The 18,081-nt window shown below is 42.3% G+C and overlaps 1 protein-coding gene across 1 annotated transcript in view; it reads right to left on the bottom strand.

Annotated features, from left to right (window-relative positions):
- Positions 1–8,532, bottom strand: part of KLF13 (KLF transcription factor 13) — a 33,034-nt gene extending 24,502 nt beyond the window's left edge. Inside the window, exon 1 of the mRNA XM_082060837.1 lies at positions 7,269–8,532. Within this exon, the coding sequence (XP_081916963.1) occupies positions 7,269–7,809 (541 nt within the window). The 5' untranslated portion in view covers positions 7,810–8,532. The remainder of the gene's footprint in view (positions 1–7,268) is intronic.
- Positions 8,533–18,081: the final 9,549 nt, after the last annotated feature.

Genomic DNA, 18,081 nt, shown 5'->3' with positions numbered 1-18,081 from the left:
ATGTTAGGGCTGCAAAAAAGCTTCTGAGGTCATTTTTCTACCAGTAATTACAACAGTGGCACTCTGAACTTTTAAAAACTTTTCGTTTATATTAAGTGGAGGCCCTGTAAGATCTGCTGAATCTGCAAGACCTGAAAAATACAGGATATGTGTGTCTGACTTCAGTGCCTGTACTTAAATAACCCACATTGTCTAGCTATTGTTAAACTGAACACAGCAAGATAATGATCTCACTGCCCATTCGAATCTACCTAATAAAAGCCAAGTGGGTAACAAAGGAAAAAAAGTATACCTATAGAAATTCTAGAGAAAGGACCCTTCAAAGGTTGTCCTGCATTTGAACAGCAGAGTATTTTTTTGGCTCTGTCAGCACTGACTTCCAAACAGCTGATCCAAGACTGAAAGGGGGTAGGGAAGAAGGTGGAACAGGCTTAACTTATAAAACAGAACTAGAAACCACATGTCCAATATAAACAAGTTCCAGGTTTCTGCTCTTGGACGTGCCATAACCATGTTCAGCCAGGCAATAACACAATGCAACAGTTGTATTTTAAATGGTTAAAGGTGCTTTCTTTTCAGATGGAATCCAATTGTGAGTTTGTTTCATAAAGAACTCCAGTTTAGCAAAACATTTGTTTATGCACAACTCATGCCACATATAAATACTTTATAGTGTCCTGCAAAGAAGTATGTGCTACTGCAGAAAAATATTCTACAGATCATTTAGAATACTTTTTCCATAAGGTTGTGATTAGTTTCCAATACAAACAAAGCTATCAATTGCAATAATCCATTCATTAAAAAGTTTGTTTGCTGGTCTTGCTACTGAGAAGAAAAGTGCTGCTACCAGTGTCTCAGATGAGGAAAACAACTGGAAGGTGATCCATCCTCACCACTTGCAATATTAATAGGTCTCATTACACTGGACCCAAATACCACCTCCATGCTAAAAGGCAGACAGCTTGTGGAAAGAGAATTCTATGAAGCTTCTGATTTTTCACTAGATACCCAAAGTTTTCACAGTATAGAAAAGGCAGTCTCTGAACACTGTTAATGATGTTGACTGCAACAGCTGTAGTAGATGGGATATTTTTTTGTTAATTACCCTCTGCTCGATTACAGTAAGATCACAGGTCACACAAGTTGGCAAGTCACTGCCTGAGCTAGACTCGTCTCAATAACTGTCTTAGTCTCAGCAAACGGTGATTGCCAAAGAATTAAGGAAGTCACAAATTGATTCATTTTCTTTCAATGTTTTTGCTTCTGGTTTACTGAGCATGTTTCGGTCCAAACACGACCTTGTGTGTCCTCTCAAATTCAAAGCAATGCTCATTTGTCCTTTAAACAGATTGTTATAATCTTCTTCCCTCCTCACTCACCAAAAAGCAAGGAGTGGAAAAGTGGTGAAAAACTATGGAAAGAAAATATGTAGCTATGCTGAATATATCTGTTTCAAAGACAATGGCGAAGAGAGAAAAAGAAGAGAGTATTTTTAATAGTAGACCCTTTCTCCATTACAGTTATGACAACTATAAGTACAGCGTTTCTTTAGAGGCTTTTTAGCTACACTACCTAAACTCTGTTAATTGTTACCAGAAGCTTTATTTCTGTGATTTCTGCATTATTAAGATCTCCATAAAGACTGGGGAGAGAGGGGAGAGAAAGGAAGCCTTTCACAGAAAAACCTGTACGATTATCAGGTGATTTAGTTCTCTCTAGTAGCTAATACTACTCAGGTGTGTGTCAGCCAATTGGATTCTCCATGCAACCAATGTAATCCTCACTCTTTTGCAGCTGAATTAACTGAATCCTATTATTCAATCCTGAACTAGTCAGGTAAAAGGAGTGAGTAGGAGTAGTTCTGGCTTTCTTCCTGACTTGAGCTCCTTCTGAAAAAGGTAAGTTTTAAAACTTGCGTACTTTTTAAAGAAATTTATGGCCTGTACTTATTTCAGCATATGTGCTTTTTATTTGGTATCTTCAATGAACACAGACTGTTTGTTCTAGGCTTAGGATCTAAACTTTTAACTAATAACTTTATTCTTTGGAATTGTGTGTTCGGGTGAGGACTTAGGCAGGGCTGTAAGTGAAGTTGTTTTGTTTTCAACTGACTAATTTTTTTAATGTGTTGAAACTTTCTTAGAGGAACTAAGAAAAGAGTTGCTTTTTCAGAGCAAACAAAAACAATGCTTTGCAGTTTTGTATTGTTTTTAAAAAAGCAGGCTTATTAAAAGACATTTAAGACCATCAGTTTTCAGAAAAGTGCAGGAGCAGGCTGCTGAACTATTTAACACTGAGAAAGAATGTTTGTGGCTTAGGCTGGAAAGACAGCTGTTTCACGAGGCTGGCATTTGAAGCTGTCCTGATGCTACCACATGAGCCCATCTCAGAGAAAAACCTTAGAGAAAGATTTTGATGCACTCAGTAAAGAGAGGAGGTGGAAGGCAGTAGAAGAACATTATGGGACAGAGTGGCCTAGAGGCACCCTGGAGCCTTCTGATAATCTGGGTGTATGACAGTGTCATAGGCATGCAGAGCCAGCTAGCTGTTTCTAACTTTTAACACAAGAAGTCAAAACCAGGAGGCCTAGCCACTAAAACTGAAATTGCTAAGCAACCTGCAGAGGGCCAAATTTACGTAGTCTGTACTGTTGCCCATGGGAAATGAGCATTTGGGAAAGGCCTTTCTAATTCCTTGTGGCATCTTGTTCAGAGGAAGCACAGCTTCCCATTCAGTCCCAGCATCTGGAGCAGCCTAGCTGGAGGCTCAGAGGATGGATTGAACCAATGGTACCCATAGCCCAGTTACAAAGTCAACAGAAAAAATTTGCTTAGGGAAACAAGATATAATAATTGAGGGTGAAAAAAGGGTAAATAAGTTAAAAGCTTTTTTTTTTTTTTTGTATGGGTTCATTAGCGTTGTCCTCAAAAATGCAATTAGAGAGATTTAATGTAAAGAAATTGAAATTTCTTTACAGGTGAATGGAAGTGAGTCAGTCTTTTCTACCTATTTCAATTCTGCTAATATTTCATTAATAAGGGTTAGACTAAAAAGAACAACAGATAACAATTAACATATTCTCCATAACTGCAAGGTTAAGCAGGCTGAATATGCAGCTGCCCAAGCTCACTCTGCCAGCTAGAGAGCAACAAAAGGTCTTGACCACTTTCTCTTGGATGAGTCCTGATATCTGTGAGCAAGGATAATACAATTAGGATGGCCTGACAGCCATATAGAAGTCACCTAGTTTAGCAGTAGTACAGAGGAGCTGCTGTTAAGCCACCCAGCCCCCAAGTTTGTTTCACTGCAAGACTTTACCATAGTAAGACTCCAGACCGAGACTGGTGGCCACACCTCCTTAGCTTTTGCTAATTTGTACAAACGCATTTAGTTCTGATGACTGAAAAGCTGTTTCTGCATTATGATGTACTGCTTGGCAAGCAGAACTAGTAAGTTTAGAAGGACATTTCAATGGAATTAAATGAAGGTTTCTTTTATGCTTTCTCTGCATTCATGATGGCATGCTAATGAGGATGGCTAAAAGCTTGCAAGGTTGCAGCGATTGGTGGGGGGGGCTGCAGTATGTAGGATTCTCGTGATCCCTGCCCAAAATCCAATCAGTTTTTCTCTGCATATAAACACGTAGTAAGCACAATAAGTTGGGGCTCTCTATAGCCTCTGAGAACATAGTAGGTGTGGACAATGCTTTATGACGTTGTAGCCTGTAGATGGCTATTATGCTCTGCACTCTTTCCACTGGTGCATCAAAAGAGACAAACTGCTTTCCAGTGACTCCGGAGAATTTCCAAACCTTCCTAGTGACCCCATGCTGAAAGACCTGCTTAGAGAAAGGAGAACTTTGTCATGTAAACGGTTTATCTGATTTTCTGAAAGTCTTTTGTGTTTAGGAATTTTCTCAGGAGTGGAGAGGATTTTTTAAAACCGGTGTGCCAGTGAAATTTTTGTATCAATGGGATCAATATAGCTCAGGATAAACAGGGTGCAATGTCTTTGGATCACAACACAGCTTCTGAGGTCCACATGGACCGCAGTGGAAAAGAATTTGGACTTGACATCTACCCACTGACACTAAATATAACCTTCTGGTAAACATTAAAACTTCAAGGGCTTTGTGGCTGACGATCACGTTGAACACCAGGACATCCAGTGAGAGAGCAGGGTGGAAAACATAAACATGAAAAGAAACCTAGGGGGAGGGGAAGGATTTGAAAGCTGGTGGAGAGAACGGCAAAGATTTTGGTGACTTAATGTTTTCTGCCTGGTTCAAGGATTTGTTGATTTCATAAAGACGATGCATTCATAAGGCTGAGATAGATTAACTGCTAGTGTACCAAACACAAGAAACTATGGATTGTTCTAGCACATTATGTTGTAATAGAGAACTTAATTCTAAAACACAGTACTTGGAACAAGGGCCTAAGGACAAAAGGCAGATGCTGCTTCCGTAGTGGTTCCATCTTGTTTCTTCTGGTTTAAATAGGATAATTATTATCCTCTGCACTATGGTTTTTGCTTTCGGTGTTTGAGCACTGAATTCTAGCTGTAACTATCAGGATTCCACACAGGGCACCAAACAGCTGGAAAATCATATCAGTTTTCGGTCCCTACCAATGTGGACTGGATTTGGCCCAATAGTACTTGGAAGGCTCTGTATCTCTTTGCCACACCATAAGCCAAATGATCTAATCTGTCCTCCCTGCAAGCATGAAGAGCAAAGCCTTTAGTTTCTGAGCATAGTAGCATACAAAGGCAAGCAAGTTTCTAAAGCAGGTCATAAACTACACCATTAAAATATCTCTAGCACTATTATCAGTATCTTCTAGCCTGCAGTATCTTCTTGGCCTTCAGTTCACCCTTAAATACCAGCTCATCTGGTCATACGGCACATGGAAAAAGTTCCACTCCATAGCAGAAGTTTTTGATTGTTTCTTAGTAAACAGGTTTGGAAGTCAGTGGGGTAGCTGTTTAAAGCACCTTGCCATGTCTGCCTGGAGTACTTTTACTACTGCTTGGTGGAGTGGATAGCCATCACCCTGTCCATTCAACAGATGGACAGACTGATGTGTACATGTTACTTAACTAGTTCAGGACCACTGGAGAGCAGAGGAGACCCAAACCCTTGTTCTAAATCAGTAAAACCCACTACGTGTTTCATAAAAACAAACATTTGCCAGTCCTGGAAGTCACGATTGTTCTGTTAGCTTAACTCCTAGTGTCATATAAACTTTTTTCAAGCCTGTCACAATTTCTTTTAAAGAAATAAAAAAATTCAAACACGTTGGAAAACATTCTGCAAGACGAGGCATTTTAAGCCTGTTTAAAACTCAGTAGACCTGTTGCCAGTGAAGAGGGAAACTTGGCAGCTTTGTTTAAAGCTTCTCACACAGACACTGGAGATGCAAGAAAACAAAGCAGCTTTAGTCCCCGAGGGTCCTGCCACTCCCAGGGCAAAGCCCGTTCCTTCCCTGCTTTTCCTCTAGCTCTCACACACATGCACGCACCCTCTTCTCTCAGTTACATTAGCTACAGTAATAACCAATTAAGTCCTGTAGACCTGGAAAAAATACAGGAAATGAAGAGTTAAAAAAAAACAGAGAACTTGGAGACAAGCCAGCGTCCTCGAATGACTCGGTTCAGCCGGCAGCCCGGAGCGACACTCCCCACCCGGCCGGCCCTCCCTCTCCTCTCCCCGCAGGGCGGGCATGGCCCAGCCCTCTGCTCTTTATCAAGGACAGGAGTTCCCCTTTTTGCGCTCTAGTTGGTTTGGGAGCCCAGAAACACTGCTAAATTTATCTTTCACTTCTAGGATAGCAGCAAATGCCAGAAATAAGAAAGCAAGAGAACTGAAAATTAGTGGAGACAATTCCCTGCAAGCCAAGTGGAAGTACCTTTTCTGTGTAACTGCCAAGGAGGCAAAAAGCAGTTACACAGTGCAAAGCAGGGCAGGCTGCCTGGGGTGCCAGGAACACGCTATTCCTTTGGCTGTCAGCACAGTGAATTATCCAGCCATATGCTCAGATTGGATGGGGTTTTATTTTCTTCCACAGAGAGCAAAACACACCTTCAATTTAGAAGGGCTCTTGCTTTATTTCAGGAAGGCAGCAGGAAAAGCTGAAGGCATACTGAAGAGGTGTGGGTGAGGCTGCCACCTCTGAGCTAAAACTGTTCAAGAGCCATTAGGTCATGTTTAGTTCTAAGGATCTTTGTGTTAATGTGCTCAGTGAACTGACCATAGATCTTAGTAAACTAATTTGTTGTCTGAAATTACTCAGTGGAACAGCTTGTACAAGCCTGGTGTAGTCCGTGTGGTGCCTCACCACATGTGCTATGATCAGTGCCTTCAGCAGAGATCGGTCTCCTCAATTTTTGGTGCTCCCTGTCTGACTGGAAGCCATCCTGTTCCCCAGCACCAGCCAGAGGCATGAGGTCTGGCAAGTCATGGGGTCTGTTACAAGATGGCCTTCCTAATATTCTCAGTACATAATTTTCATAGTGCTTGAAAGAGTTCCACTCTTTTATGTGTGTATCTCATAAATTATAATAGCAAGAAAAGATGTGGTCAGATAAGGCTTCACCAAAGAAGCAAACACTGAATACCCATCAGAAAAAGTTAGTGTTTGCATTCAAGTGATTTTTTGTTTCAAAATTGGTTTCACCCAGCTACTAAAAGCTTTTTTGAGACTGCCCATGTTCCCTCTCTATGCTTACGATAAATGTCTCCTCCCAACTGCCTTCATGCCTACTCTAGCTTTCACACAAGTGTCTGCTAAAGAAAGAAACAGACACACAGTCATTCAGGTGCCTCTAGAACATTTAATTTTAAAATATAAAGAGTACTGATGTATGGGAAGTGATAAGCTGGTGTAAAGGTAGTGACAGGAGCATGGGGTAGGAAAAAGTAGATGGGGGAGGGTAATAAGCATCGGAAAGGGAAGTAGAAGATACACCGAACAAGAAGGCTAGCAGCTAAAAATTACAGCTTGGTACGATTCACACAGATGACCCACACACCACTCCCTGTGACGTTAAGTAATAAAAAAGGGCAACATTAGCTTTGAATCTATGCCTAGTAAAGGTTTCTTCCCAGAGGGTTTTTTTGTTGTTGTTGTTTGGTATTCCTGAGCCTGAGTTCTGAGAGGTGAAACCATAATTGTGGCCAAATATAAGTTTGTTTGCTTTTGTTTTTTCAACACTCATTTTAATTACCAAGCTGTAACAAATAAATCTCTGGCTGGATTGTAACTAACCTGTGTGGGTCCTTAGATGAGCTTTAAGGTGGGAAGATTTGCCATAAACTTTTTCACACCCCCCATAGGGGCACTTGTGCTTTTTCTGGGGTGATCCAGGGTCAGTCCAGCTTCTCGTGCGTTTGTTCTTTTGTCTGGGGCTTGGCTCAGTTACTGCAGCCAGGCTAGTAGGTGTGGCCGCTCTTCCTCCTCCACGCTTACCAGCCGAAGACACACTTTCTTCCCCAAACTCCTTAGGAGCAATAGAAATGTGTATTTTTTCTGCGATACCAAAGGTCTCATTTTTTTCCATCTTTAGAGTGTGTGAGTTTGGTACATGCTGGTTCAGATCTGCTAAAATGCTAGCTACCACAAGTAATGATGATCCATTGTCTTTCCCGGTTTCTCTGACTTCCCGCTTATCTTCTCCATTCGATGAAGGAGTTATTGCTGCATCAGGTTGGGGATCAGGCTCCCCTTTGGGACTATGGATAATAGCACGACTGGACATAGAAACAAGGCATTCTGCTGCAAAATGATCCACGAATGCTGCTGTTGCCATTTTTCACAAGTTTAAAGAGATCCAAACAGGAGAGAGCAGGAAAACAAAACAACCAACAACAACAAAAAGAACAAATAAAAAACCCCACTGTTTTTTTTCTTTTTAAAAAGATTATGTGATCAGCTTTTCCCCTCTTATTTCTTAAGATCTCTTTGTAGAAGTAAAGGCTGATTTAGCAGCCATCAAAACAACACTTTGTTCGTGACGATCACACCCAGCTTGTCCCTAAATCAAAAAAGCGCTGGAAGTCCAATTCATGAGAAGAAGAGGAGCAGATAGATCCTGGCACTGGCAGCTTGTTGCTTGCGGTATGAATTAATGCTGTTTTTTCGAGAAAGCCACAAAATAAAGGTGCGGTTTCCCCAGTCCTCCCATTGCGCGGTGACAGTAGAATAAGCTTTCCCCGTTATCGCTCCTCGGAGTCGCCCGGACGCCTGCGGGGGCGTGGCCTGGGAAAACATCTGGCCCTGACGTCACCGCGAAGCCACATCCTGCGCCGATCAGGTTGGCGGCGCGCGAGCGGGGCTGTGCCCGCCAGCGCGGCCTGCGCGCGGAGCACCCGGCCGCAAATGAAAGGACGCGGCCGATTGGCTGGCGGGGGAGAGGGGGGGCGCGCGGGGGCGCGCCGCGCGTCCCAATCGCCCCCCGCGCCGTGTCCCGGAGCCACCCCGCGCCACACAGCCGCAGCGCGCACAGCGGCGGTCGCGGACCCCTCCGCCGGCGGGAAAGGACGCGCAGCCTCGCCGGCAGCCGCGGCTGTGCGATCGTTAAGCTGCCGGCCCTTTGCAAAGGCCCTTCCCTCTGACGGGTGTTACCGATTCGGGGCGTGCCATAGTAGAGCTTGTACTGCTAGGGACAATCTAACAGGCGCCGAACTGTTAAAAGGAGGAGATGGATTAAGTAAAAGGTTGTAAAATTGGAACTGATATAAGTGACAAGAAAGAGCGAGACTACACCGTTGGTCTCCAGCTATACAGATGGATCGTGTGTGGATTTTAATAGGCTGTGACAGATTTAACTGCCTGCCAGGGAATACACTTGAAGTAGACCTTCTTTTCTGTCAACACTTTCCTCACTACAGCACTCTGCTGCCTCTAAATTATTTAAAAGTACAAATGAAAATAACTTCATTGTTATCCTCAGCTTGCAAAACATACAGCTCAGCCAGTTTTATAGAGATTAATGCCAGAATGAAAAGGGTTGCATGTGTGACTAACTTACCAAGCAAAAGAAACGCATCTGAATTCAGACCTGAGAGCGGCAGGTCTGTGGTGCTCCTTACCTTTGTTGGAGCATGTTTTCCAGACTAATTCCTGTGAAATCCCCATCTTTAGTACAGATGGACCTTTTCTCTGAGACAGGGGTTGTCAGAAAGCAGGAGGGCTTCCTTGGAAGCCTTTCTTTCTGGATGGAAAGTTTTGGAGTTTGAGGGGGTGTGAGAGGAAGTGAACATCTGTTGCAGAAACTCAAATAGTTTTGGCGTTAGGCTGAGTAAAAAGTTGGTTTAACTCACATGAAAATGCCTTATTCAATGGCAACATCTGCTTATGCTACCAGTGCTCTTTATGAAAAACATGCTTTAGGTTCTCATGCCATACATCCCCCCTGGGTCCGGCTCATTGGTCACCTGTGTCTACCACAGTGCTCCGTGTCTGTTCTCTTGCTCGTGCAGCCTGCAGCGCTACGTGGGGCTGGACTCACTGCGCAAGGGAGGAACACGGCACACAGCCAGCGCGGGAGGATGTGGTTTAATGCTGAATCGAGCCAGATCGTTTTGATGCAGGCATAACATACCATGCTGAGCATATCTACAGGAAGTGTTTACACATTTCCAAATAAAAAGTTTAAGTTTGGGACTTACCTATTTGTTCCTAGATGAAAAAGGAATTCTGGGGAAAACTTTTTTATAAGTAATCTTATTTGAGGTCAAGCTCAACCTCCTCCTCAAAGGATGATTGCTTAAATAGACCTGCCTGGCAGTTCTTTAGAATTAGTTGTAGACTGAGAGCAGAAACCCTGCAGGTCTCCAATTTGAGCAGAAACATGGGCCATTTTCAGGGGAGTAAGGAAAGGACAGAGCTTGTGCCCAAGCTCTCAGTACTTACCACAGTGTCAAGGACCATTATCAGTAAATGGACAAGAAAAGGGACACCTGGGCTATCCTGGTTGCCAACCACCAGCAGGCTTTGTCTCAGCACTGACAGGGGGCTCCAGAGGCACCCTGATGTCTCTGTGCCCCCACCCCATGCCCCCCCAGCAATGCCCCTCTCCTACCACCTCTCCTCACCACCGTCTCATCCTGCGATGTTCCTCCGCAGCCTGTCCTGGGCCTGTTGCCAGCCCTGCTGTGTAGCAGCAGCTGCTCCAGGACTCCAGTGGCTCAGAAGGGCTGGGGTGGCCTGGTCCTGGCTACAAGAGAGGTGCTGCCAGAGGCCAACAGCAAGTCCAGCAAGTGCTGAGAGCTCCCCCCATCATGGCTGCCTGTCTGCCTGCTGTGAGGAGAGAGCCCTTCTGAGAGCTATGATTGGCTGCTCCACTGCCTTCTGGAACCTTCCAGAGCAGGCAAGCCAATCAGGAAGGGACCTCGCCTGAGGTGCGGGGTTTTCCTCAGTGGAGGGTTCTGCGGGCACCATGCTGGTGTCTGGATCTCTGAGGCTGCGTGTGTTTTGCCTTCGTTAGGTGAGCAGGTAGGACACAGTTCACCCTGATCCTGGAGTTTTTGGCCAGAGGAGAGAGGCACCGCATCATGCACACAGCTGGGCCTGTCTGCAGCCGGTGTGCTGAGAGGAGGTAATGGCTGGCTATAGCTGATGGCCAGGAGAAGTCCTAACTTTCTCTTTCAGCAGATCTATTAGGTTAAAGCCTTGTCCTCCTGTTACGTAGGTGTGCGTTTCATATAGAATTAAGAGCCGTGACCAAGTCCCTAGTGGACCTCGTGAACTCTCTAGTACTTCTGCAATTTTGTGGTTGAATGCTTGTTTCGATACGAGGCTGGAAGTGTTGCACTGGCTGTGCTCTGCCTGCTGAAGGGCAGGCTGCTGGGGCAGGGTGGCTCAGGGGAGGTTTGTTTTGATGAGAACTTACTCCTTTTTTGGTTGGATGAATGCTTTGGGTGTGACTTCTTCATTTGGGGCAGAGCAGTGTTGTGAAGGTTACTTGTAACAGGAAGGGGTTTTAATGCAGCAGAGCATTTACCTCATACTTGGTAGGTGTATATGCAGCCCAGTTTCATGTATTGCTCTCTTTTAAATTATGTCTATGAATGGAAATATGCCTCTGACTTTCTAAGAGCTGACTAGAAGTAAAAAATTGCCCTGTCTTGCACATTATCACTATGATACAGTTACTATCTCTTTGCATGTACAAGAGCGATGTGTAGTAAGTGTGTTTGTCATCTGGATATGAAAATTCCAGCAGCCCAATGAAAGCAGGTTTGGCTTTTAGTGCAGGATTGCAAATATTAAATGCTTCTGTGTGAACTAACAATAGCAAATAGCCTCCCTGCAAGCAGCAGTGAAGAGTCTTTGTAAGAAATTTCAGTCATTAGATCAATAGTACAAAAGGATTTTATAGAAAATCACTAGTCCAAATATGGCGCCCATTTATCATCTCCATAGTGATAATATATTTACTTGCCTGTTTGTTCATTGTTATTATTTGTTGCATATTTATTTTCTCTGAGCAAGTGTAAAAGTGAATTTCTGTAAGTACACAGTAAATATTACATTCACCTCTGTTGAATGTCCTGCAACTGTTAACTTGTTCTCACCAAATGAGCTGAATTTGGAAACTGAGATTACCAAAAACATTTAATAAAAATATATCCTACCTCCCTCTTTATGTTGTTGATGTGTTCTCACCTGCAGGCATTTGTCCCACAGACTTCGGTGAGATTTTTGTCTCTCTATTATGGCACTATTTTTCCATCCACTCAAGTAATACACCCTGGGTTTTGGCAAGCATTTTTAATATTTAGTGTTTTCTTAACACATAGAGTTCTGTTTAGCTACAAGTACATAGCAGTGGATAATTTAAAATCGAATCCACCTTGTTCTGCCCCTCCCAAAACAGCTCATTTTCTAAAATTACAGGAATAAGAAGCTCTAAAATGCTTTGTGAAATGAAAATAGTTTTATGAACTCTATTAACAAGAACTTTAAACAGAATAGTACAAAGTCCTTATACAAGTGCCAGACTTCAAAATCAGTTGATGTTTCGTTTTGCATGGCCAAAATAATGGGGGGGGGAGGAGCTACAGCAACGTTTTTCATAATGGGCATAAAAATGCTTTTTCAGGTAAAAAGATGTTGTAGTATTACATCCTTTTAAAACAAATAGTAGTGGAAGTCTGCAGCATGCAGAATTGGGCAATCTGAAGCAGGAATTTTATGAGGGGAAGATACGAGGAATTTCATCTGAGAAAAATGAGTGTACTATTCCCAAGAGCATAAGATCTAAACATGCGGTTTTATAGTAGCAGACACTTCATCAGCACTTTTCCTGCATGAGTTTGCTTAATAATTTCTTCTGTTTTCATACACTTCTGCTTTAGATTTTTTACACTTTTTGTGTGTGTGATTCAGTCAATGGGAGTGCTATGGATTTCAGTGCAGTTACGTGATTTTACTTCACCTCAGGAAGCTCTTTTAAAAACGGAAAAGGTAAAAGGCCGTGTAGTCTCCCTCCCTGTTTCAGTTCCTACACAGCAGCTATAAGCTGAAAAGACATAGTCCCCTTTTCTTTTGTCTATGTAAAAAGTTCACTGTCCAATAAAACTGAAGAAACAAGGGGAAAAAAACGAAACTGAGAAAACAGCAGACATCTCTGCCTGCCTTCTTACAGTACCTGTATTCGCAATCCTATATTTTGGTAGAATATTAGTTTTTACTGGTGCTTTCCTGTGGTTGTTCCTTAATGGTTCCATGGTTTGAGGGGGACTCTGGAAAGAGCTGTATAAGAGTGGTTGTTTGAGTCATAGAATGGAATCATAAAACCATTTAGGTTGGAAAAGACCTTCGATATCATCAAGTCCAACTATCGACACTGCAAAGTCCCACCACTAAACCATGTCCCTAAAGCACCACATCTACACGTCTTTTAAATATCTTCAGGGATGGTGACTCCACCACTTCCCTGGGCAGCCTGTTCCAATGCCTGACAACCTTTTAAGTGAACAATTTTTTTCCTCATATCCAATGTAACCCTCCCCTGGCACAACTTGAGGCTCTTCTCCTGTCACTTGTTACTTGGGAGGAGAGACCAACACCCTCCATGCTACAGCCTCCTTTCAGATCATTCTAAGGAGCAACAAGGTCCCCCCTCAGCCACCTTCTCTCCCAGTTAAACAGCCCCAGTTCCCTCAGCCATTCCTTATCAGACTTGTGCTCCAGGCCCCTCACCAGTTTTGTTGCTCTTTGAACATGTTGCAGCACCTCTGTGTCCTTGTAGTCCATAGCCATAGGAATAAAAGGGGACAGAATTGTGAAGCCCATGGCTTGTAGCTCTCTCAAAGATAAGCATGCCTAATGATACCTCTCTTGTTGGTATCAGGTTAACAATAATGCAGAACTGGTAGAAGATGGGAAGAGAGGGAGGAAGTGATGGGCCACGCTCTCCGGTGAATGTTTGCACGGTGCTGTTTTTGCTACGGCTTCCAGTGACCTAATAAAAGAGTAAGTATCACATGTTCACCCTCATCTTCAAAATCACTTTAGCTCATTTTACTTTGGAGAAATGGCTGTATTATAGCAAGTAATCGCTTGAATGCGTATCAGCATCACCGGTAAGTCTCTTGCTATTAGACTCGGCCTGTTAAAAAACCAAAAAACAACCATCTAGTGGCTTAAGCTTGACAATACTTCTGCAAAGAGTGGAGGTAAGGCTTGCATATTTAAAAAATCAAGAAGCCATTTACACATGGTGTCTAAGAGTCAACAACTTTGACATTTCAGAAATACTGCAAGCTGTTTTGGAGGGCTGAGAAAGCACTGTAAGCTATAGTGACAGCCATGTGCTGTGTCACTGAGCTTCCTGGACTGGCTGTGAGAGCAATAAAAAATGACAGAACAGTGTCCAAATCAATGGTCTGGCCATCTTGCTAGCTTGGTTGAATCCAAGCCTGTTGGAAATTTCATGAAATTGCTTTTGCAAACTATCCTGTTTGATTTTCAGTGTAATTTGATGGCTTCTGTTGATGGACAGAGATGTCTAAATTCTTGAGTATTGTTCTTCCTTTATGCTAAAACTATGGAAGTGTTATTGTAATTAATGATTGGATGCAAAATGGCAGAAGGCAGTATTGGCATGGCACAGATAAATGAGTAGTTAGGAAAGTAAATTCTGAAGGCAAAAAACCCTCACACTTGAGACTTGTTTTGATACTTTTGGAAGATGGGACACTAAAATGACTGTGTTCTCTTTACTGTACTATAGTGGTTTGGGCTATTGTGTGCTGTGGAAAAGAGAGTATAATATATGTGTGAAAATGTTCTTGCATTAAACATAGTTATTTAAGTACTTTTTTTTTGCATCAGTTTGTTTTTACGGTAGGAGACTGATGTGATCAGTATGGCAATGTAAGGGACATGGAAATGGAGAGGATTAACTGGACTCCCTCCCACTGAGTGAAGTATTATTTATTGTATAATGTTGTGTCTTTGTGAAAAATTATAAAAGCTGAGAAACTAAAGCACAGTTGTTGTTCAATACTTAGTCCTTTTCTGCAACAGAGCATGAAATAATAGTTTAGATGTTACAAATGAGCATCAATGATATTGTATGCAAACTGTATCCATTTAAAGGGATTTCTTGCAAGGACTCTTTGTGAGACTATCCACATAATCATCACAGCCGCTCTGTGTGCAAATAATACCTGTGTATTTCTAGGCAGCAAAACTGAATGGGGGCTGTAGGGTGTGGAGAAGGGCTTGATTTATTTTATTTTTTTATTTATATATTTTTACATCCTCTTGAGAGGAGAAAGATGGGGAGGAAGGCTCAGTGAAACCTTCTTGTATGGGGAAATGTTTTATTTTGGTGCTTTTATTTTGGAATCCAGCCCTGGTTCTTCGCTTCCTCAATAATTTTCTCCATTTTTATTTCTCAGATACCACTTACCACAATGTTGTAAACAGACAGATGTGTTTTGAAATGTTGATTTATTTTTTAATTTTCTTTTTTCTCCCCCCTTTATTAGCCTTTCTTGGTGTTCTGTAATGAACTGGCTGTATAGCAAAGATAGACTTGCCTCTGACTTTTCTGAACAAACCTATAGAGTGGTGCATGTGGACTCCTCCAGCTTCTCTCTCCATAGCACAGCTCTCTTCACCTCTGCATATGGGGGCTGGCATCACTGCCAGGATCCCCGTGCCTCTTAGCTGCACAGGGATTCTATGCTTGTAAGGTTCAGTGGCTTCTGGGCAAGGCCCTTTCCATACTGGAAAGCCCAGATGCAGAAGTAGAGCACTTTGTGAGCAGCAAACTGATTAATGAAATTCATTTTCTGCTTTAGCTCTCAGACATCAGATACTGGGCAGAGCACAGGAGACATCTGCAGTTGCTATGCTAATGGTGTTCTTTTTTTACACATAATCTCTAAGAAAGCTGTGACCAAAGAAATATCATACCCAAGGCTGTGTACAGTTGTTTCTCTGGTTTCTTTCAGCCATGAAGCAGGCAGAGAGGCCTTTTTTAAGATGATAATGCTGTTTCTAGCAATAGTGATCAGCAGGGCATCCTAAAAGCCTTCATGCTGATCAAGATTGTTGAATATACCAAGCAGGACTGTTCCATAGTGTGCCTGACCTCTGCAGTTGAGGCATGAGAGTGTCTTGGTTCACTTCCAGGTACAGGCATGCCTTTCTGCTGTGGTCAGACCTCTGAACTGGTGACCCACAGGTAAACATTCAGGGTTTTTTGCTTTTAATTTTCTTTTTCATCTTCCTTTTTACCTTTCTGTCTCCTAATTTTCATAAGGTTGCTGTTCATCATACATTACAGAAAAGCAATTCAATGAGAGTAAAGCTGTAGGTCAGTGGTCTGTAACACTCTATGAAAAAACTTCCAAGTGAAGGAGTAATATCTGGTGGCCAGTGGTTCTGAGACATCCAGTCATAACAAGTTAGCAGCTATACCAGTAAATGGTCTTTTAACTGTTGATGGAATGTAACTTTCCTGCCATAAAAAGACCATGGAACTTGTAATGATAAAATCCAGTTTTTAATCTGGTGCATATTTGTGAGGAATTGGGTCAAAAAAAAAGAAGAAAATAAGTTATTTTAAACGCAACAGCAAGTTGAATAACGATACCAGGGAAAAGGAGAATGTTCAGATTAACGTAAAGCGAACATGGGAAGGTAAAGGATAAAATTATCGATTTCTCTATTTTCAGTCCCTGTAACAGAAGCCTGAGACTTCTGTCAGATTTTGCCAGCTATAAAGCAGAAAGTGATGAAATCAGAAGCCATGCATTGAGAATAGTCACTTCCACTCAATTTGATTCACATAATCATTATTTTGAGCTCTGTTTAAGTCATTTTAGTGTTGATTTTGGTCTCTTACAATTTACCCACTTATAATTCCAAATTCCACACTCGTGTGCTTTTTACAATGTGACTACTGTATGTTACCACTTTTGCTAAGCTTTTCATTCAAAACCACAGAAAATACTGACATGTCACCAGGAAGCTCTCAGACGAGTGAATTGATCTAGTAGCTTATTCAATAAATGTTGTGTAACATTTATTCACGTACATGCTTGCAAGCAAGGAATGAATTGCAGGTGCAAATACCATTGCAAAATATTCGGCTAAATATTTTTCCAATGTGCTATCTCAAGCAGATATTATAGTGTCAGATCAGTAATATGTTTGGCTTACTGAACTGGTCAATGCTTGAAAATTGGCATTTTATATTTATAAAATCATTATGAAGAGATCTGATGTTTGGGTACAGTTGACGTATAATGCTTGCTGTTGGGCGCTTGGTGTGCATGTTTGTGTTAGACTGCAAACTAAATTTGGAGTAGGGTGTTTTATCAAATTTCTCCTGCCTCTGAATTGAGTCAGTGCAAGGAACAAAAGAAATTAATTCAGATAGCATAATGAGGTGGTAAAATGTTGATAGCTGTGCATCCCAGCGCAGAATGCATGGGTAAAGAAAATGGCTACTTTCCATGGCCAACCATTGTTTATAATCTGAACCTGGACATAAGGGTGAGGGTGTAATGGGGATTTACAATAGGTGATCACATGATGAGGCTGATGAGTGAACTGCTTAGCAAAGTAACTGCAAGTTATAATACATAAAAGCATCTCTAAATAGCCCTTTTCTTTCCTTTTAAGATGAGTATAAGCATATTACCAGTAGAGGAAAGATAGGACAGGCAGGAGAGAGAAAAATCCATTTTGTTGCTGCTTGATTCAAAGGTCAACTGAAGAGAGAAAGAGACAATGTCACTGACCTAGGTAGCTCAGAGACCACTGATGTTAGAGAGCTGTTGTGAGGTTGCTGAAAAAGTGACCAAATGCATGCGGGTGGTTGTTGTCATGTCTAGTTATGCCTATAACTTGTGATATCTAAAGTAAAACTAATTGATTTTCAGCAGTCTCATGTGACCTGTATATTTGCTTGCTTTCCCTAAAGACTGCAGTTGAAGAAGCAAACTTTTGACCCAAAATGTGCACTTAGCTGGAAAACTTTGACCTATTTCAAAACACTGAAAGTAATGGGGCTGTGAGATCCCACCTCTGTAAAGTGTGTTCCCAAGGGTAGGAGAGCCCTGGCCACCTGTTCCTGTCAAGAGCATGTGGCACCGCTGTGGCAAAGTCCAAATCCACCAGAGTTTGCAAAATGTCCAACTGAGGGGGTGCTACCCAGGGCTGTGGCAGAAATACAGAGTGCTTAAGTGGGTGCCCTATGTTTAGAAGTTTATCAGCACAGATTTCAACTTTACTGACCTTTGTGCTGTGAATTTTCCTTTAATTCCCATCTTTAGACTGTGTTCGTATCGAGGTCACTATACCAGCTACATAGTCTATCCATCATCCACACAGCCTTCTGTGTAAGCTGTGCAAGTCAGCTCACTGAGTTTCCTGTAAAATAAGTAAATCCGTCTCTCATTGATTCGTTAAAGCAGAATGAAGCACCCAAGCCTGAGTTCCCCTCCCCTGGAAACCATTACATAAGTGCAGCTGGGGGCTGAATGTGCCATGGGATAGTGACTGTTGAAAGGGTTCAGTCAGCTTTAATGGTCTGCAAGTGGGTCACTGTACT

This window comes from Streptopelia decaocto (assembly GCF_964273445.1).
Source record: "Streptopelia decaocto genome assembly, chromosome: 9".
Taxonomy (NCBI): domain Eukaryota; kingdom Metazoa; phylum Chordata; class Aves; order Columbiformes; family Columbidae; genus Streptopelia; species Streptopelia decaocto.
This window is presented reverse-complemented; position numbering and strand designations above follow the sequence as displayed.